This window comes from Physcomitrium patens, chromosome 6 (genome assembly GCF_059467195.1).
Source record: "Physcomitrium patens ecotype Gransden chromosome 6, ASM5946719v1, whole genome shotgun sequence".
Taxonomy (NCBI): domain Eukaryota; kingdom Viridiplantae; phylum Streptophyta; class Bryopsida; order Funariales; family Funariaceae; genus Physcomitrium; species Physcomitrium patens.
The window spans coordinates 19,716,414-19,737,814 of NC_143415.1; the positions used below are offsets into that span (position 1 = coordinate 19,716,414).

Genomic DNA, 21,401 nt, shown 5'->3' on the forward strand with positions numbered 1-21,401 from the left:
GTCAACCCAAATTTCTAGACAGACAGGGTTTGATGCAAACAAACCAACAACATAACTCAAATGCACTCAAGCATGATAATCCTGAACGTAAAAATAACTGATACATGGACGGGCCCAGCTCTCATATACGGTATAGGAAAATAGACAAAACTGATTTTCATTTATCTTTTGAGCATTCTCCACTAATACATTTCCAACTGTGATAATTGGACACACGTGTTCACACAACACAGAGCTTGGTATGCTTCAACACATTGATCTAGTCAGATTCTACGGTATCCAAATACAAGGATCAAGACCAAAACCTCACACTTACATATCCTCTGCTCGCCTCATGTAGTGTACAAGTTTTATTGGCTCAGAAGTTCTGAATAAGTATGACCCCAAGTGCAGTAGCTACAAAAAGAATAAAGAAAGCCTGCTCAGGCGCCCTTGATTGTACACGCCAATCACCTGGTCCGTAAGAATCCACGCACATCAGACAAAAATGAATACAGGTTCTCCCTAAATTTTCGACGATTCTGACGATCCAGTGAGGATGTCACTTGATTTGCGTTTAAAAGAACGTGGAAAGCTGTGGCAAGCCGACTTTGCAAAAGCGCGTTATTCTGTCCCTCAAGTAGTTCCAGTGCTAATCTCTGTTTCAAACCAAACGTGACCAACGTGTCACCTTCATTCAATGCGTGCAGAGAAAGTACAAGTAAAGAGAAATAACGAAATTGTTCAAACATCGTTACAGTGGAAAAAGAAAGTATGAAACAGCTACCAATAAGCTTGTACTTGGAATGATTACCTGATACAAAGCAGTATTGCACAAGACCAGGGGCAGAAGAGCATCTGCGGCTGGCTCCACAAGCTCATTACTGCAATTATTTGAACACCCAAGTACAGAGCCATCAGACTTACTGACAAATGAACAACACGCATTACAGGACTAGGGATCTCATTACTATGAGGTGAAAGTGACTCGTAGGTTGGATTTAAAGAGCACGTTTCAAGTAGGGTCTAACTGATAGCAGAGGCAGCCGAAAATTATCAAATCAGGAAGCCGAGAAGAGCAGATCATGAAGAATTGAGGACGGACAATCTGGCTCTTCAGTACTGATTCAGGTCCCTAAAATTTTCTGGTCGTTTGTCTCCATATTGAGAGACAAAGAATTTAGTCTGTTACAAACAGCTTTACGAGAGACAACAGAGAAATTGTTCAAGTGTAATTACCTGTAGTCATCAAACAGAAGGAATTGGATGACTGATCTGAGAAAATGATCCAATACCCCTTCCTTCACCACTCCATGAGCGTTTTGGATACTAAGTGCATGTACACCAAGACCCTCTTGGCCTCTACAAATTGCCTGATAATGATAAAATGCTACAGCATTCAATGCTGTGAACGACATGCTCACAACCTCCACGTCCTGCAAGAGTAAATGCTGATTAACAAGTAGACTAGTATTGCATGATTCGTAAAACTCTAAGAAGTTCTAGATCACATTCAATCGTACAACACTTCTGAATTTCAATAGTATCCAACAAGCTCTCGAGAAATGAAGTCATCTAGTAATACTATTTTCCAGATAATGGTATATGGGATTTACCTGATGCCGCAAACCAAAGTCCAGAGTACTCGCAATCCTGGAAAATCCTTCAGGTGATAGCTTTGCGACTTTCTCAGGATAAACTTCCAACATATGAGCCAATAAGGTGAAATACTGGAACACGACACAAAATTGGCTCATCAGGAATGAAGGTGAAATCAAAATCAGCTACTACTGGTTTGAAGAACAAACGTCGCATCGCCAGAGATTTCAGCAAGGCACCCAGAAGTGAATCACGTGCAACTCAAGAACAGAAATATGTCATTTCTCAATGCATCTAAGAAACGGAAGCTATATTCAACTCGAACAGCGAATGTTCCGAATACGAACCTGGCGGCACAATTTCGGGTATTTGAGAAGATCAATTGTCATAAGTGGTGTAATAATATGCAAACCCAAGTAAACAACCTGCCATAAACGAAATAAGTGATCAAAACATAGGTCAAAGAAATTTAAAACTCTTATTTAGCTCCATATTTTAAAACTCTTACTTAGCTCCATATCAATGTCCTTCGACTATCTGCTGTCAAAGATAAGCTCCTGGCAAACAAAAGAAAAATAAGACTCCAACAGAACTATGTTAAAATAAGACTAACGATCCAGGACTAGTGACAGAGGATGCTGAGCATGAGAAGCCCACTTGTTGCGATGGGACTACAAAAAATGTTAAAAATCAAATGTTTTACTCACTTGTGCAACATCAGGATTTTCTACTTCGCCATTGACATCACACGCGAAATCAATCTGCGGCATTAAGAGAAAAGTAAGTAACATATGTACATGCTACAAAGAGAAAAAACAACAAAAAGCACAGAATGGATACAAATATTCTCCTGCAAAATAGAGAACCAACTCGCTGAATAACGGTGCAACACACTCACAAGGTCCTTCGAGCTCAAATTGGTCAAGAGCTGAAGTAAAGCCCGCAGGTCCTTGTACTTTTCAGTTTGGCTCTCACTCAACAAGTTCGTTGACGCGCTTATAGATACTTTCCCAATATTATGAGCAGAATATATCTCAAGCAGCCGTACACAAAAGCTGAAAAGGATGGCTGTGTCCTTAGCCTCCAGAAATGCTACTTGACCGTCCACCCAATCGACGACATATTTGAGCACCAAGTAGATCACAGAAGACTGCACCACTCCCACATGTGGATATATTTAAGAGACGTGAGATATCCTTCACGCGTTTTCACAATTCAACGTAACGCAAGCCCAAAGGATAATATCAAATGACATGAAAGAATTAATAAAAAGTGCGAGGTGTCTGACAATAATATTCTACTAATAATCACAACTATCCGTCATGAGACATCTCTGCTGTAGACATCATTCTAGTAAACTACACAATGTCATCAGCTTTCCATTAAACACACAAAGCATACCGCAATCAGCATTCAGACTTCTTGTCTGCATTAGCATGATACCCATATTCAACGAATACACTACAGTAATCATAATAGGTACGACAATTGGAAGCTATCTGCGAAAAGTTCCCCTATTTTAAACTCTTGAGGTTCTTGTCAAGTTCCCATACCTGGTGTTTGTAGGTTTGCACCAATACCAACAATGGCTCCATAACTGCAGCCCCTACATCGAAAATTGCTTTTTGACTTCGTGGCAATGTAGCTCTTGCTGCCCCTCTTAATCTTTCAATTAGACAACTCACCTATAATTATACATGAGATAATGCTTAGAACATCAACGGATTTAAATTATAACTAAATAGCTAGAGAGAGATTAAAGACTGAGCGAATCTTCAGCCCACAGACACTACACTGGTGTCACCACAGATCTTATAGACCACGATAATCACGAGATATCACACCAGATTCCACATTAAATCTATCCGTCGCTCTATCCCTTAATGGGACAGCAGGACAATACTTGGATGATTCTTCATTCAACTCAATCCCATGCACAAGCCTGCAATCAACCACAAGGCAGAGGCTATCCGGTCTCTCTGTCCAAACTACTTTCATACCATAAACAAGATTGATGGGATCGACAGAAATTCTCCATCAAGACTATCTATTGAATTCAACGCAGCAAACCTATCCTTCTGGTTCTTGTGACAAACATGAGGACTTTCATTCAACATTTGCAGGATAAATTCTCCACAACAAACAGCAGGACAAGATACACTAGAACGAAATAGTCAAATACAAATATGTGGACATATCTCACCTGCATGATGACATCAGCCTGCTGTGCAAAGGCTTGCAGATCATCATGTTTTGAAAGAGAAGACAAAGTATTGGTTATTGGACCCAACAAATCCCTGACGTACCTGCACAAAAGAACTAGACTTATAAATGAACATGTAACCCACCAGAACTAGAGAAGTTTTCCAACCATGGAATTGATATAATATTCTACGATTGTGGATGCTTGAATTCAGAACAGTAATAAAGATTCCGATGCCAAGAAAGAAACAAAGAAGATATATATGCTGAAGAAGAAGAGGAATAAGTTCCACGTTCACATAAAACAAACCAGAAATTAGAATATAAATATATATGTTTTGACAAAGGTGGAGAAGTCCCACATCCACTTACTGATTGGTTGCATCGCCGCTGCCCATACCAGCTGCTGATCGACAGAGGGCCTCTGACAATGCACGCTGCATCACCAAAACAAAATGCAAATTATTTCAATATCATGCAAAAACTGGCCGCACTACAGATGACTCCAAATTCAAGGAGTCGTTCGTAAAATGAAAAAGTTAGCATTTATTCGCATACTTTACTTGATTTGGTGCAAGAGCAGCCCCATGGACAAACTGCTCAAAAACCATTATAAATAGCGTTTGTTCTAACCTGAATTGAAGACGCAAGCAGTGAAAGAGGAGGTTGTTGGTATGCAAAAGCCTGAGCCAACTCCTGCCAAGGTTCCTGCACATGAATCGCTTCGTTTTAAACTTCATAATCCTAACTCACTCATAAGCTGATACAATTTCAATATCTGCCAGTTGAAAAGCCGAGGACCCTTTACTGGCCAAATGTAGCAAGTCATCCAATAACATGATAAGCATGACATTAAGATCGAACATATTCACGACTTTCTTTCTGTTAAGAAACCACAATCACTGAACACTTGCTAAAATATGCGACACGGGTATTTCCATTCAGGAATACAATATGATTAATGAAACCCACCAGAGTGACTAAATGAACACAAATGTTGCGTCTCCGGACCAGGGACGGAAGGAGCTGGAATCCCGCAAGTTCCTGACACGAGAAAAAAAGAATTGAACTTCAAAAATTGCCCAGGCAGGAGGTCTCATCAAAGTTGAAGTAAACCGGTTTAACCCCCTCCATACAGCCGAAAAACTGGACAAACATAACCACATTGTGTAACAAAAAACATACCTGCAATGTTCGTTCACCAGGCCACGCTGTGAGCGCGGCTACAGCTACCCTTACAAGTACATCCAGCACAATTTTACCACCCCCTTCCTCTCCAAATGCCATGACTAGGGGATGAAGTTGTGGACCGGCTATGCCAGACATCTGCTGTTGGTCGCCTTCGTTGCTCGAAGGAGTAGAGTTGGGTCCTCGCCCTGCGTCGGCTGGCATTAAGTATGTGTCCACCCATCTCCCAAAAAACCACACGACAGCCTGCAAGCGATAATCCAACTACTTAAGAACCATTTGTACATCATTTGTACTCGGTTGCACCAGATTATGATTATGAACGTGGACACTTGCAAAACGCGAAACCGTCTCATATTTTTCTGAAGTAAAAAGGTCATCCTCGCCACTATTTGAATGATGAACTTCACAATTGGCAATATGCAAATTATTTCTTATGCCAAGTAGGATCAGAGTTTCTCAGGGTGTCTCAAACAATACTAGGACATTTTACAAACCCGAAACTTAAAACCATCGGTTTCAAACAGTGAGACTCTACAATCTGAAGAGTGAATGGCCAGATATACTAGCACGATCTATTAACTTAATTATTCTAGAAATATATCTACTGAGACTGCATCATTGACACAATAACTGCAACCGCGGCATGTAAGAGCGAGAGTATTGTTGTCTTGTGATAAATTGGTCATGTCACAAGAAACAGGCTCCACCTACACATCTGTAGACTAGCAACATTTGAAGCATTAAAAATTCAGAGAGAATAAAAAGCAACGCATCTCTTATTGCTACCTCCATCAGACGCGAACTGAAGAACTCCGTTCGAAAAGCTATATTCAGGCTCTGGCGTGCCAATTCAATGACGGATCTGGAGCCAAAAAGACATCTCATAAGCACCAACCAACTTAAAAACTTCGCAGTCTTCAAAAACACAAAACGTTGTTGAAGCAAAAGTAAATAGAGCGAAGGACAAAAACATACACCATGCTCAAACAAAGCACTAGGAACTTCATTCATATTCCAAAATGAAAAAGACACAGATGCCAACCGAGAAAGTAACACAGCTGGATGATTAGCAGCCTCTGCTGTGCTCACACTCAGCGCTGATATGGACTCTGGGACCTGCAGATGAATGTCCAAGAGATCTTTTTTAAGAACATACAAAAGTAACTCGTAGAAAATTCTCATCACGACTTCTGAAAACAAGAGGCTGGTACAGAGGGTCAGACAAGTCCAAGAACAAACAAAAAAATATATTTGATAATAAAAACACAATGTAATATAAGAAGAACAAAAAAAAAAAAAAAAAAAAAAAAAAAAAAAAAAAAAAAAAAACTACAACAACAACAGGCAGAGCGAATTTAAGGACTAGTTCTAAGATGATTATATATATATAGATTAGCATTACATCTAAAAACTTACCAGAGGTGTTTCACCATCCCCACAATCCGCAAGAACATGTCCTGACATTAACAAAAGCCAATGTAGCTCCTCCAATACTGTTGTAGGATCATTTCTTCCGCCTGCGCACTAATATTTTTCCCATGCAGCTCTATCAAGAAAACTAGGAGGTATACCGCATAAAAGAATAAATGACATCTACTAAGAAACAATAGCAGTACGGAAGTTGAGAAAGCTTCACAAACGCTTTGACAATGCATGAAAATTAATTAACTTGTACAAAAACAACCGAATGACTAATGCTAGAGTCTAAATATACTAAACAAAGAGATTAACGTACTTGATGTAGCCAAGCGCAGCGTTCAGTGATAAGCCTTGCAAGATATGGAACAGTTGACAAAGGAGCTGCCCGAGCCACCAATGCTACCGCACTCAAATGCTCGTCTCTTGCTGCATGTAACACCCTTACATCGTCAGTTTTCTATTAATCACTGACAACAGGACATAGGAACCCAATCTTGTGTACACCAACCAAAGAACAAAATTAAATGAATGCATCTTCTACAATTCACTTATAAAAAGAGGAGAAATTAGCAGATTCGTAAAGCTAATTAAATTAAACACCTGCAATGACTCATACAACTCAATATACTTTCTCTATTTTGTTGAATGATTAAGCTGAACACCTGCAATGCTAGCACGGAGTAGTTCAGCAGCATCATCTTCATCATTTGCTGACGCTGCAGCAGCTGTGAACACAAGACAAGGTTAGAAGAATTATGAAGACAATCCAGTTAGTTGTCCTCCTTAAAATATCACCCGTAGCAGGAAATCAAGAGCAAATAAGTCACAACGAAGACAAACAAGAAACCATAAAACAGGAATTTAGTACAACACCTCTCACTTCAGTTTCCACGTAAGCTTGGAAAACTGCAGCAGCTGCCTCGACACCGGTGGAGGGGAATGGTATCCTCTTACTGAAATCTGCAGGCTGAATGCAGGATGACGCAATCAAGAAGTCTGCATTGTGGTAAAAAATGGGTACAAATGCAGTGGAAAGTACTTATATTCTAAACGATCCACTTCTAATTATGTGTTAAGAATAATAAAAAAGTTTCAATTCTGCGGAGAACACAAATGGCAGGAGAGTTCCAGAATCCAGCACAAACAGAAACCGTGCTTGGGATGCAAAACCTAAGGAACAGGGAACGATGATCAGGCAGCATAGGATTCTTTTAAACTCTCGCCAAGAAGCACTAGAATTAGCTTATGATTCGACAAAAATTTGAGCAACAGAGATGCACAAGAAAATTATGCATGAACTTCCAGGCATCTGATGATTAATTAAATATAATCTCCTAATCACAACTAGAAAGATGCTTACTTGTAGGAGAACAGTCCAGGTATCTAAAAGAGTATCGAGAGCTTCTGCAGCCCATGTATCCTCTTCTTTACCATTCTGCTCACGGGCCTTGATAACCTCTCGCGTAAGGGAAGCTAACAGGCTCAAAGTACCTGATGATCTGTTTTTAAAAAGCAACTCAACATATTCATATGAAGGAGAGGATGACATCCATGTCGAACAAAATAAAAGCCGAAAAGATCATGAAAATGAAGGAACTTTACGAGCCAAAAAATAATTACACTAAAAAGCCAATACGATATAAGATAAAAACCTCCAAGACCATACAGATATGATATTTAGAAGATAGATTGAACTATAAGACTGGACTTGCAACTATCGAAGTCCACCTTCTACCTCATCAAAAATTACAAAGATGACGATCGGACGCCTTGACTCTGAATCAATAAATTCCCCTCACCTAGATACAGGTTTGAGAAGTTGATCGAATGCCGATGGAGAGTTTACACTGGCAACAGCCACAAGAGCCCGACATCCATCCAACAGTTCACTGCAGCCGAGAACACGAAAAATTTCATAAATATACGCATAAAAAACACAGACACAATAATCCTGAAGAGGATATATTCTTCTCCGCTTAATCCAGAGTCAACTATCTAAACAAACAAGGAAATGCATGTCAAAGCTCACCCACCTTTCAGAAGTTGAACCTGCTAACAGAGCCCTGACAACAGCTTCAGGTGGATCTAACCAAGACGTAATTCCTGTCATTAGACGTTGGAGATGAAGCTCTTGTGTTACGAACCCATCTGTAAAAACACAGTACGTGATTATATACTTGAATTTGATAAACCAGTAAAGCTTTCATCTCTCATCTTGTGATAAACTATCAGACACCAACAAATAAAACGTCATGCCTACAAGGCGACAATCCAACTCACCAGGTGAAAAGATGCTCCCATTTAAGGAGCATAACTGAACAATGAGCTGGCGAGCGGAAACCGCAAGAGGTGAATCCAGCCATGAAGGTCCACCAAATTGTCTTTGGCGAATATGTGAATAAAGCTCCAAGATCCAATTCACCCGATTAGCTTCCAACAAAACATCATGCCAAACTGGCCCTGGCTGCGTAGACATTCAAATCAAGGAGTAAGACAACAGCCAAAGAAGATATTTATAGAAACTGACCTAACCACCGAAAATAACTGGAACGTGGCTTTAGTACAAAGAGGATATCACAATAATTTTAAAAATGCCAAGAGCAAAAATCCTTCGGAATTTTCAAATATGTAGAAAAATCGAGGAACTAATTTCCAACATTCATACCTGGACCAAGGACGCATGATCACCAGGACGATTGGAAATATTTGTGTCTCGCCCTATTGAAGATATAAAAGCATTCGTTTTACTTTTCCCCATGACAACGGAACCGTTAATACTACGAACCCAATTTGTGCCTTGGAATTCCCAGTTTAAAAGTTGAGACATAAGCCTTAATGCTGATGCACAGACATTAATATCCATTGCACCCCCAACTCCTTGTAGAGCCCTTTCGGCAGATGTTACTGCAGCTTCTTGAGCCCACGTGTAGAATACCTGTCATACAGAAAGCACTTCTTAGCACCAGAGTCAACTTCTACTCATCAATAGTATCCTGACTAGATGTTACCCACAAACGAATGAACAACAATCCATAAAAGCAGCCACAACATCAATTTGAGGCACTAAAATTGAAGATTATGCATACTCTTCAGTAATTTATGACATTTGGAAACGGTGTTCCGAATTAAGGAAAAGGAGAAGTTTCTTACATGTAAATAATCTAGTTCCAGAGAGGCCCGACAATGTTCGTGCACTTCTGCGGGTAAGCCCATTGCGCTGGCAGTGGAAGGAGCGAACTCGGAAACCAACGCCTCTAGTAACGCTATACCAGATCGTTGTGCAGCAGGCCCATGGGCCCCTAAAACAGCTTGCCTGACCTGCACAGGAACGACTTGATTTATATCACGTACAAACCAGAAAAATCGTCACACCAACGAAAGTTGAAGAAGAGATAGTAAGACAGTAAGACATAGATATGCATTCTTGAAAGCATTAAAACAATACTATACTTCTGAAGAAGCAGCTGCGAAGTCGAGGATACAGAAGTGTAATCACGAATATAAAGAGTAAAGAATAGAGAAACAAGGTGAACATTTCTACGTAGAGCAGAAGCCATCATGACTCAGCAACCAACAAATCCCGAAGGGTTGCATTCTGACATTAATGAAGTCACAGCTTACAGCTTGACAAAAATGCACATCAACTACAAATCTACGCGACATCGGTTACCTCAGAAAAAAATGCTTCCTTCTCCGTGGCAACAGACTCCAACCTGCCACCACGAAAACTTTACTGCTCAGGCTTTTCAAACTTGACCATCAATGGCTGTGGTTTCAAAAGAAAACCATACGTAAGAGTCTTCTTGAAACCTTCCTATTAAAAATATGCCTACTACTAGTCAACTTACATACCAAATAGACGAAATAACGACAATTCAATCACAAAGAGGTACCCCTAAACTACTCATGCCCTCGAACTCCTCAAAGCAGGAATAATTGGATAAAGAGAATGCATCAACTCTTGCAACGGAAGTAAGGTTTCATTGACACTCCACGTCAAAATTTACCATAAAATAGCCACATACCAGAGATTCAGTAACTAAGAAAACAAAAATAGCATCTGAATATACCCAAGTGGCATTTTCGTTGATGATTCTAGAATCAAGTATGTTGTGTGACACAAGTGTGAAACTAAATACTGCGTGAATCTTGCCATGAACATGCTTTATCAATGGAAAGTCGCTACGTACCAGCCTCTTTTCAACAGCACAGCGGCTACTGATAAAACCTTCATTTGAACATAGGCTTCTGCAGCATCAGCTCTCGCCATCACATAATGTAGACAATATCTGATACAACAATTCGAAAACTTCAATTTCTCACGTCAATAGTACACATTACAGCTGAATCACAAGTGCATTTCAAGTGGAAACATTGCGTTCATACACTTTACAATGGTAAGAGAATAATAATAATAATGTAAAAGGACATTTCATGAGACAAGTAGAAATTACGTTCGCAGGTTGCTCCTCTCGTCTGCTGTGAGTAAGGGCCACTCCCGGATAGCAGCTTCCTGCATTGTAGCTGCTGCTTGAAACCTTGCTGTGGCCATTTGCGAGTGTTCTGTACAAATATAAGCAATCTGGGTAAGCGTATCTTGAGAAGCTGCACACCACATATATCCGATATTGCAATTAGCCAACACCAGAATTCCAATTCCAGATTGGGACAAAAGGCTAGACCTAGGATGTATTGGCATGCTGGTGTTGGTTGAGATGATTTTCGAAATGCAAGCAATGTCGCCTCGGCAGCAGCTCTAGAACTTGGATCCTGAGAATCAGTCACAAGGGCACCATCAATAATAATATTCAACTCATCTGTTCCATGAAACCTTCTAAAAGTGAACATCGACTGCTTTCCCATCAATTCTCAGTCTTAGCAAAGCTCAAGCTGCTGAGAGTCCGTATTCTATGATTCATGTGAGCGATAGGTATTTAGAAAATCATCAAAGTTAGAAATAAGGACGAATTTTTCCCACACTAGCGACAAGCACATTGCTTCCACACATCCACGAACTTTGTACACTCCTTAAACAACTCGGCTGCCTCACTTCGATATCAAGTTCATCAAGACAGAACTTTATCATTGTAATTGGCACGTAAATAGACTCTACTCTCCAGAAGTATGATTCCCTAGCTAGAACATTACCATAATGAGATGCCCTGAGTACAACCAGGACAGAATAGTATCTTCGACTCTGCCCTTGCACTAAGGAAAAGGAGACTCATCTTTGAAAGTCTTGATAGACCCCATTTACAGTCTGAAAAGATTACTGGATGGTTTTCAAATAATTCTAGTCCAAGTACTCAGCGCCTATTTAACCTCTGAGCGACACCAATAATCATTCCCAATATGTAGTCTCGAAGTATTCGTTCTAGACACAAAGCTGCAGAAAACTGGCAGGTGCCTCAGCATTGCAAGACAAATGGCTCCTCGCGCCAAGGGCACCCCACAAATTCCTTAGGAAGATCGCTAACAGATTTATTACTCTTCTTACCAGTCAACTCAATTTGACTCTTACTTAGCTCCGCGAGAAACTTTCAATTCTTTCCTGTTTATGTCGTTGAAAATCAGTAACCTTATTACCTGACCTAGATCTGTAATCGATGGCCAACAATGTACCTGAAGTGCTGCACAAGCCTGTTCTACAGCTTTCATGACGCTCGCCAGGCGCTCCAAATCGTTGTTCGTAGTGGGCTGTTGCTGCCATCCTCCCTGCTCTAGCCCCATCCCTCTCAATCTCTACCGTCCAAAACTGTAATTTCAAAATCCAGCCTTGGGTTCCAGCATCAACTCGTTGCCAGCTATCATAGCAATTTCACCACCAGCCCTATTCCAGCACACTGCGAACAACAAAAGAACGCGATCACCATTACTGAAAAAATTTAAAACACCATCACAAATTACATAGACTATAACAACGTTACATTGATTCTATTGAAAGTCGTAAACGTTAATGGTGCATTTATTGCGCTTCCTCTCCGTCACAATGCAGCTCGTGATCTTTCTCTCATTCTTAAGATCGGATCAATGTCGAGATCCAGGACTGTGAAGAGTAAGAAATTCATTCCGCCAGTCATCTGTCAGTTGAAAGTTGAAAGAGAAAAATAAATCTGCAATCAAACATCTATCTTTGAGGCTCCCAGTCCACCAAGTGGCGACCTTAAATTTAATACATCAATGGAATTATGCCGCTGCCGTGTCCGTTATATATTGCCCTAATCCTTGGTAGCCGGGCAGAGAGCAGAAGAGCACGCGCGACAACAAAAACCTGGCGAAAACGTCTGAAAAAAGAAACGTCCTCGCTTCTAAAGCTCTAGCAACCACACCGAAAACCCTCTGCCACTTCGAAGATTCGAATGTCGCCCCATTACCTGTAGACCACAGACATATAACGCAAGAGCAAGGCCAGAAAGCAACCCTTGCTCACAGAAACTCTCACGCAAACAAAAATAGCCTAAAAACTGTCCCCTACAGCCCCACGGACTGCAAGTAAACCGAGCTCACACCAGCTCTACTGTCGCGACTATCCCCAGAACCCCAAAACCTAAAACTACGCTGTATAGTCAGCTCCTGAAAAACTGCGAAGCAGCAAGCCAACGCTTGCTTGGAATATATCAGCAAACAAAGCAACAAAGGTGGAGAAAAGTAACTACCGAAAATAGAGAACGACTGAAACACACGAGCCAAGTCGAAAGGAATGATCAATGAAACATGAATAAGCCAGCAACTACACGCAGAAGATGGTCACCACGAACACATTCTTCGCTGGATCCGCAGTTGCCTGGGGCAGTGGAGCGAAGGTGAAAGCGCACTTAAACAGCACTATTTTAAACGTTCCTTCTCTTTTCGTTCGTTCTACTATTATTCAGTCGTGTGCGATACGTGTGAATAAATTTTAGCTTCAGCAAGATAATAATATTTTCGATTGATCTGCTCAATTAATTCCTAACTTTAGAGGCATAAAGTTCACAAGCAGAGAGAAGAGAGGATTTAGAGGGCTTTTTCTCTGCTCCTTACTTTCTAGTTTCTGACTTGACTGTCAGTGAGAGTGCGCATGAGTCGCATCGCTATAATAAATGATGAACAACTGCGACGAGGCTCTCTATTGCTAACACCCAGAGATGGGTCCACCCCCAGTGTTTTGTGTGGGAGCCATTGTGTTAAGTATGTAAGACCTGCACTTTGGAGGCACTCGCTATTAATTTGCTCGTAACTCCAGTTTCTTAGTTTCATCATATTCTGCAGCCCAGTAAGGACATAACAGTAGGACTTGGCACCGTGATAGTTTAGAGATAAGTGGTAGAAATGTGTGATCCAACATATTTACGAAGAATCCATTGGACGTCGTGCACTGAAATTACTGTCTTCATCTTCCTGCTAATCGTTCTCACAAGGAATGACACACTTAGAGAGAAGGAACTGTAGGCAGTTTGAGTAAGATTCAAAGGTCATCGTGAAATTTTACTTAGTAATCTAATGCGGAAAACTCGATTGAAAGAAATTAACCGATATAGATTCAATACGCCGTGCAAAGTAAACGCACTAGACGTAACACAAATGCCATGAACGCAATTTATTATCCTGGTCAGCTTCCAGCCGAAATGACATTCAGAAACCTTCGGCACAATTCAGGTCAACAATACCAAAGGAGCATAAATTCATATGTCGCTGATGAAGCATAATTCATTCTCAAATTCTGTCAACTAAAGCGACAGTGCAAAGGCTTCGTTTAAGAACAAGATTTAAACACATTCGAGGGAATTTCTGGTGAGTCGATCCCAAGTAGGATCGTCATGAAATTTTCGAGAGCTGCATCATTGCTGAGAGTGAATATGATTGTCATCTCTATAACTGAGAGAAGATAATCCTGGCATGGCAAGTCGACCAATATTGTTATGAAAATTATTATACGTGTTATTATGCTGCAATTTGAACCTCTCCCCCGAAACATCAAATCCAGTAACAACTCCCAGGTTCAGCACATGAAGGGTTGCTTGATGTTGCCCAGGCACAAGTATTTCAGCTGCATCCAAAACACCAGCCACAACAAAGATGTGACTAAGTTTGCATACATGGATCGTGGCAACAACACAAGGAGATAATGTATCAAAACACCAGATTGAAATGATCTCAGTTCATGGATGTAAAGTTCTGTGATGTGTCTTCATACATTTCTGCACATCTTAACAAGCGGCCTTGTCACCTGGGAAATAGCATGGTTTAAGAAGGAATGGCTGATTCCAAGAATGTACCTCAAGATACTCATCAATTCCGTAGTTGGAACCTTCACGACCTAGTCCAGATTGCTTCGTTCCCCCAAAAGGAGCCACCTGAGGGTGATCCAAAGCACAGAGGGAAACATGTTAAGACAGCTGTTACGAAGGTCTCAGTTCATCGGTTAACGGCTAGATTAACACTACATGGATCCCAAAATATTTAGACAGGCAGCAATCAAGTGACGCATACCTCAGACGAAATCAGGGTCTCATTCAGACCAACCATGCCATAATCCAAAGCCTCAGCGATACGCCAACCATGCTCGATGTTCTCTGTGTAGGCATACGCTGCTAAGCCTGTCCAACCACCCACACTATCCATAAGTACGTGTCGATACGTCTGCGCTATACCTAATCCTTCCAGGTTACTGTTTCTGTGTCACATAACATGCTTATCAATTTTGACGTGAAAACATCAACTCTCTGATCCAGGTACAGCAGTTTGGTCAGAAGTAACTGCCATTAATTCATTGAAAACACACCAAAGAAATAAATCGCTTGCTTCATTATAAAAATGTGCCGTGATATACCATATTCAGTATCATTTGCCATCTTGATAGCCTCTTCATCCGTCTGGAAGCGCATAAGAGGTGCTACAGGACCAAAAACCTCCTCTCTTTACAAATAAAAAATCAATTTTTAATGAATGTTAACGCATCATCCAAATCTCGTGGAAAAATTTCCAAAGGAAGCACACACAGATCCAAATCATCAGGCGATTTAACATCCACAATCATGCATTTTTACTCCTTTCAGCAAGCTACCTTCAGTGTGCATCCACTAGCATAAACACCTATTTAATGAAAAAGCCAAGGGCCTCACCTAAATATTAGCATCTCATCGTTACAACCGCAAAGAACAGTAGGTTGATAAAATGTGCCTCCTAGACTATGTCGTTTGCCTCCTACCAGCACTTTAGCACCCTGCAAAATCCACATCAGGTTGTGAGCAAGGTAGAATTTATTTTTTCACAACAATATACTGCCTCATAAAATCAGCACTGCATTAGTTGTGCACACAAATGGTTCCGCTAACTGTGAATAAGATTCTACCTTGGACACTGCATCTTGGACATGCGCTTCCACCTGTGGAGCCCATAAAACCAAGTCAAATATAAGTTGGTCGAATAAAATCCGGAATTATTTAACCCAGTTGCTAACTATGTCAACAATAATCGAGATGGATACTGCACTGATAAAGTCCTCTCAAAGAGAATTTTCCATTGCCGCAAATCATCATCATCTTTAGAATAAAACAAATCAAGAGGTCGATGCTTTATAAGGGTTTTGATAATCGAGTGTAACCAGAAATTTTAAGAGTAAAGCTCTCACCTTTTTCAACGAAGCCTCATTGATTAGCGGTCCCTGCACAAATTAAGACCTATTACTACAGCATCATCACGGGAAGCGTTTCCAACTGAAAGCAAAGCATAGTCTACCCGAAATGTCCACAATCCCCGGTAACAATTGGCGTTCGTACGAACCTGGGTCACCCCTGGGTCTAGTCCATGACCTACACGCAACTTTTGTACTGCCTTCGTAAAAGCTTCTGAAAATTTGTCATATATGCCTGTCATTAAATACAGAAAATAGTCAATGCGACAGTCAGTGTGTCTGTAGCCATCGAGATAACCTCCTTCTAATATGTCTAAAACAAAATTCACAAACTACAACTCGATCAGGGCGCATTCTCTCAGTGATACTTCCATCACTGTTGTAATGCTTCTAAACTGGTGAAGACTTTTACAGGAGAATCTCACCATCCTGCACAAGAATTCGGTTGACGCAAACACAAGTCTGGCCTGCATTTCTGTATTTTCCATAGAGCTGTATCCCATAAATTGCACCAAGCTCATAAACCACATGAGATTACAGTGTTCATACCAAACTCTCTCTGAAGCCATATTTTTAAAATTTCTGATCATCTAAAGCAAGAATGCCTAGAACTCAAACCAAATACAGCAGACAAGACAATTAATGAAATCCAGAATATAGAAAAATGAGAACACTAATTATCGTAAAACATCAAGCTATGCAAGCTTACCGCTCCTTGAACAGCAATCTCTATGTCAGCATCATTAAAAATGATGAGAGGTGCATTTCCACCGAGTTCGAGAGATATCTGTGTCCACATAAATTTGACGCATTAGTATTTTCAACTTACAAAAACATAAGCTCTTATGGAACTCAAAATTCTTCTACAACCAAGTAGTTCTGAATCACATCAATCTACACATGGTAATTACATCATTGAATTGTATGGTTGTGAGAATAGTACAATTTCGACATGATTTTCTAGAAATAAACTCATTTTGCACCTGTTACTGAAATAGATTAATCAAAAATCTACTCCAGACCACATGCAATTCACCTTCTTCACAGTTTTGGAAGCAGCAGCCATAAGTAATTTTCCGACGTGCGTAGAGCCTGTAAATGTAATCTTCCGCACCTGAGGACACCCGATTGCAGAAGCTTGCACACTTAGCAGAGTGTTGAAATAACAGCTCGTAAGTGTGCAGTTTCAGGCACACAAGAATTCTTTCATCCAACATTTCAAATTTAATATGCAGATTAGATCAGTCTGTCATTTGTTCCCAAATAATCCAGGCACAAAAGAGTATTTTATGTGGCTTTTCACCTTAAGCAAAAGCAAGTGGGGAGAATATTTCATAGAAAAACGTCAAAGTGAAGACGTGATTATAACGGTGTGTAGATGCATGAAAGTAGAACTACCTCGTTGCTATCCATCATTGCAGCACCGATTTCAACAGCATCCCCCATCACCACATTCAGTACACCCTATCATATGCCACAAGAGCACGATATGAGAAACTTATTCTACAAAAGAACATCTCGTGTCGATTGCAATATGTGGTTACTGGAAGTAAAAACACAGACCGACCGAAAATATTGAGATGGAAAGGTTGAATTTAGATTGCCACTCACCGAAGGAATGCCAGCTTGAACCGCAAGTTCAGCTGCAGCCAGAGCCGTCAAGGGCGTAAGCTCTGCTGGTTTTAAAACTATGGTGCAGCCTGCCGCTAATGCTGGTGCCACCTGCAGTCAAGCTCATGGACCCACTTGCTTTCAGAGATCTCGTCACTCTCAAAGTTCAAAACACACTTTACACACTCCTGCACACAACATTGAATTGTAACCTGAACTTTCTCGAGCAACGGTTCGTAACGGCTGGCTAATCTCTATGCAAGGCAATCATCAAATTATAATTTGAAAAGATTGAAGGACCTTTCGAGTAATCATAGCAAGCGGAAAATTCCATGGTGTGATAGCACCTACAACCCCAACTGCCTGCCAACCAAACAGAGGTTAGAGCTTAACCTCAACGCTTGCCCCTGGCCATTTCAAGGATGTGTAAAGTTTTTTTTAGGCGAAAGCACAATTGTATATGGCACAAGTTGTTTAAGTACCAACCTTCTCATCTTTTATAAACTCTCCTGTAAAGTAAATTAAAATGATTCTTAGTGTCGATATCTCCATATAACTCAAGTCTTCCGATGCAAACGTTTCCACAAGATTAACTCTAGTGTAAGATTACTGGAGACGTTATATAAAGTTAAAAGTAACAAGACGGTCTCACCTGTTTCATTACTAGCATACGTTTAGTTGGAAAAGGAGAGGGTATAATATCACCAAACACACGTTTTCCTTCTTCTGCGTAGTACTCTACGAAGCCTCCCCCATACACAACCTGCACACACACTGTGGTGATCATCCATAGCAGCAGCATCTACCATGAATAAACGACGCATGTGAAATAGTCATCAAAAACTTCCACACCCTGTAAAGAACACCAACTTAACATGCCCATTGAGCGACCATGGTTGACGATCTCTAGCAGGTCACTACCTCTCCATTGGCCTCTGTTAAGGGTTTTCCATTCTCAAGGGTTATGAGCTTTGCAAGGTCATCTTTGTTCTCCAGAATAAGATCGAACCTGGGGAATAAACGTGTCAATAGTACACTTGAAAATTTGCAACATCACACTTCCAGTGGATAACTACGTCAAATGACAACTTTGCTGCATTTTCAGCAACCACTACTTCGTGTTTTCAACATCAACATCAAACACAAAAAGAAGAAATCACCATTTCCGCAAGAGTTTGCATCTGTCGAAAGCAGTTCGTTTGCTCCAAGCTGCAATGAGCAACAGCAGAGGGCTCTTGAGCGATGTCAAATAGATACATGCTACAATATTGTCATAAAATTGTGATAGTTTTCTAAATAGTGGACTCTTTTCATTACTCTGAAGCCCTTGAAGATCCCAAGACATGTACACGGAACAAAAATGCAGTCACAATACAACATCGACGCTGGTAAAGAAGCCTGGTAATATTCTAGTTGATGCTGGTGTGTCAAGTATGTCCTTGACAGTACTGATTGGAAGTAGTTTCAATCACTTACGTAAGAAAGCTACTGAGGCGGCCGCAATCGCCTTCTCCGCATCAATTTTTCCCATGAACGGCACGTTCGCAAGAACATCTCCAGTGGCTGGATTGTTAACCTGAAAAACAGTCATCCCGAACCTCCTAGGATTTACAGAGACTCTCTCAATAGACACGCAAGAGATCCCCAAAATTATAAAAACATAAAAATAAAATTAAAAATAAAATAAACTTCGAGTGCATGATAGCAACGCGTATAATTAGAATTCCATCGAATATGATACATAAGTCTAAAAACGCCTAGTTAGAAACCTGGCTATTAAAAGGAATGAATTGATAAATGAATAATGGTGGGTGGCAGATACAATTACATGTACACTGCGGCTGCTAAACAGAGCCACGAATTCAGTAGTATAAAGTGGTTGTGAGTGGTGTTAATATAGGTCGATTCCAAGAGATATGGCACAGAGCCCACATCTTCGATACTATGCCAGTGTGAATGAAGCGGATAATGAAACTAAAAGATTCCTTACACAACGCGAGAACACAATCTTGAAGGAAAGTAGGAATAAGTAACTGCATGAGTACATACGGCAAGAGTACGGTTATCGAGGGCATTCGCCCACTCGCCATTGATAAGCCCCTGCGTCTTGAAAAGACCCATGTTTTTCAGCTGAACCATCGCACCAACTTGCGCAAACCCCATGATTCTCCAATGCTCTCCAACTTCTCCAATCCACCAAGCTGATCTCCTGAAATTGTCCAAAATGGCGAACACCTTAACCCCAACAACCTAGTCGTCAGGGTATGGGTCTAATCCAAGAATCCACAACCTTCTCGAACTACACAAAGCCCAACTCAGAAGAAGCAGAGATCCTGCGAACATCAACTCGGCACTTTCAACAATAGCCTGTAGATCAACTAAAACTAGAGAAAACGAGCTAGAACAGCTACCCAATGAAAAACAGCACAGACTTGAAGCTAAGTACCGAAACCAAACTGAAGCCTAAAGTCAGAAGTCAAGTGTGAATAAATGGAGTATTAACCTTTGCACGGATGTGACGAAGGCGGATAAATATGAAGTTCACCCCGATGCAGCGCCCAACAAAAAAATCAATAATACAAAAGTCGAAGGGGGGCTTGAACCCCGCAGAAAAAACCACTCCACACGTGGGAATGACGAAGGCTTAAGATAGGACGCAGGGTATCGGATGAAAAGAGGGCGAGTGAATATCAGGAACGATGACCAAGCCAGCCAGCCACCATTCTTCTTCTTGAGCATCTTCCAAGGCTAGCACAGTGCAATGTTACCGGATCAGACTGTGTCATTGCATTCGAAAGCGCTTGCCCAGACACTTCCAGATTCATCGACCTCGCTCTCTCTCTCTCTCTCTCTCTGTCTTGCTCTGTGTCGCTCCCTCTCTCACCCGGGAGCGCAACTTGACATTTGTACCATGTGATATTGGATTTGAGCTCCGAAATCCCGATCCCTGCCATCGTGCTTCCAGCCAGCAGCCGCCGTGAAGGTGGTAGAGGGGACGATGCTGCTACTAGCTGACGGGCAGAGGAGGAGGAGGCCCACCACAGCGCTCCCCGCCCCGATGTTGACGTTCGCAGGATCTCTGCTTCTTCTGAAAGTGTGCCAGAAAGTGTGCTTCAGTGAAATTAGGGTTTCTTTGTTCAAACACGCTCACTGGAGTAGTGTTGTAAATTTTGAACGTAAAACTAGGTGATTACTTGATTCATTTGTTGGATGGATTAATGAATGGAAATGAAAAATAAAAAACTGCTCCTGGAAAATCAGAAAGTTCAGTCAAGGAGATAGAGATCATGTAATTGTGAATCTCAAGGTGGCATCAAGGTTTGGTGCTCCTCTGCATTTTGTTTAGTTTTTTATGATTGATGAAGAAGAGATGAGGATTTTTGGAACTTAGAAGCCCACTTTGAAAAGTTATGGTTTAAAAGTTATATGAAGGTTTCATGATTGGTGAAGAAAATTTGTCCTTCAAAAATATGTCTTTTTTAGATGAACTAAATATATTTTTGTTATCATTGTAAATATAGAATAAGTAATAGTGACAACTTTGACAAATAATTTTTCAGTAATATTTTGATTTTTAATGAACATTTTTAACAATTTTTGACATAGATTGTTAAGATGTTGTAAAAATCGCCTCTTGGCAATAGGCCTATACAAGGTTTAAGGAGATCCCATTATTTATGATATGTAGGAAAAATAATACATTATATGTAATTTCCTAACTATTGTCTTTTTTTTAAAACATTGTGATTAAATATTTTAATATAGTTCATTATATTTTTATTGACTT

At 40.6% G+C, this 21,401-nt stretch overlaps 2 protein-coding genes across 5 annotated transcripts; both read right to left on the bottom strand.

Annotated features, from left to right (window-relative positions):
• Positions 1-126: 126 nt before the first annotated feature.
• Positions 127-13,193, bottom strand: LOC112283933 (uncharacterized). 3 transcript variants are annotated; one of them, XM_024523345.3, is made up of 31 exons: positions 13,047-13,193; positions 12,013-12,233; positions 11,073-11,160; positions 10,845-10,953; positions 10,581-10,679; positions 10,061-10,103; positions 9,541-9,708; positions 9,056-9,325; positions 8,671-8,854; positions 8,424-8,538; positions 8,190-8,279; positions 7,751-7,889; positions 7,264-7,357; positions 7,053-7,115; positions 6,707-6,816; positions 6,388-6,495; positions 6,014-6,087; positions 5,758-5,833; positions 4,966-5,214; positions 4,753-4,824; positions 4,414-4,488; positions 4,153-4,217; positions 3,782-3,884; positions 3,132-3,263; positions 2,477-2,728; positions 2,286-2,339; positions 1,926-2,003; positions 1,596-1,709; positions 1,219-1,415; positions 794-863; positions 127-638 (listed from the first exon to the last, which is right to left on the bottom strand). In XM_024523345.3, exons 2-31 carry the CDS (start codon positions 12,118-12,120, stop codon positions 450-452), a joined length of 3,588 nt encoding a protein of 1,195 aa, XP_024379113.1. In that variant the 5' UTR covers positions 12,121-12,233; positions 13,047-13,193; the 3' UTR covers positions 127-449. The 3 variants fall into 3 exon arrangements, with proteins under 3 accessions (XP_024379113.1, XP_024379112.1, XP_024379115.1); XM_024523344.3 differs by having other exon boundaries at positions 12,553-13,090; XM_024523347.3 differs by lacking the exon at positions 13,047-13,193 and adding an exon at positions 12,765-12,900.
• Positions 13,194-14,075: 882 nt separating this feature from the next.
• LOC112283934 (succinate-semialdehyde dehydrogenase, mitochondrial) lies at positions 14,076-20,581 on the bottom strand. 2 transcript variants are annotated; one of them, XM_024523348.3, is made up of 20 exons: positions 20,118-20,581; positions 19,664-19,947; positions 19,091-19,190; positions 18,775-18,823; positions 18,536-18,623; positions 18,267-18,377; positions 17,915-17,977; positions 17,615-17,725; positions 17,402-17,467; positions 17,040-17,117; positions 16,713-16,790; positions 16,429-16,495; positions 16,153-16,238; positions 16,001-16,033; positions 15,722-15,754; positions 15,492-15,592; positions 15,200-15,285; positions 14,860-14,966; positions 14,646-14,723; positions 14,076-14,416 (listed from the first exon to the last, which is right to left on the bottom strand). In XM_024523348.3, the coding sequence occupies exons 2-20, from the start codon at positions 19,775-19,777 to the stop codon at positions 14,369-14,371; spliced, it is 1,497 nt and encodes a 498-aa protein (XP_024379116.1). In that variant the 5' UTR covers positions 19,778-19,947; positions 20,118-20,581; the 3' UTR covers positions 14,076-14,368. The 2 variants fall into 2 exon arrangements, with proteins under 2 accessions (XP_024379116.1, XP_090107638.1); XM_090251512.1 differs by lacking the exon at positions 20,118-20,581 and having other exon boundaries at positions 19,664-20,015.
• Between the last annotated feature and the right edge of the window lie 820 nt (positions 20,582-21,401).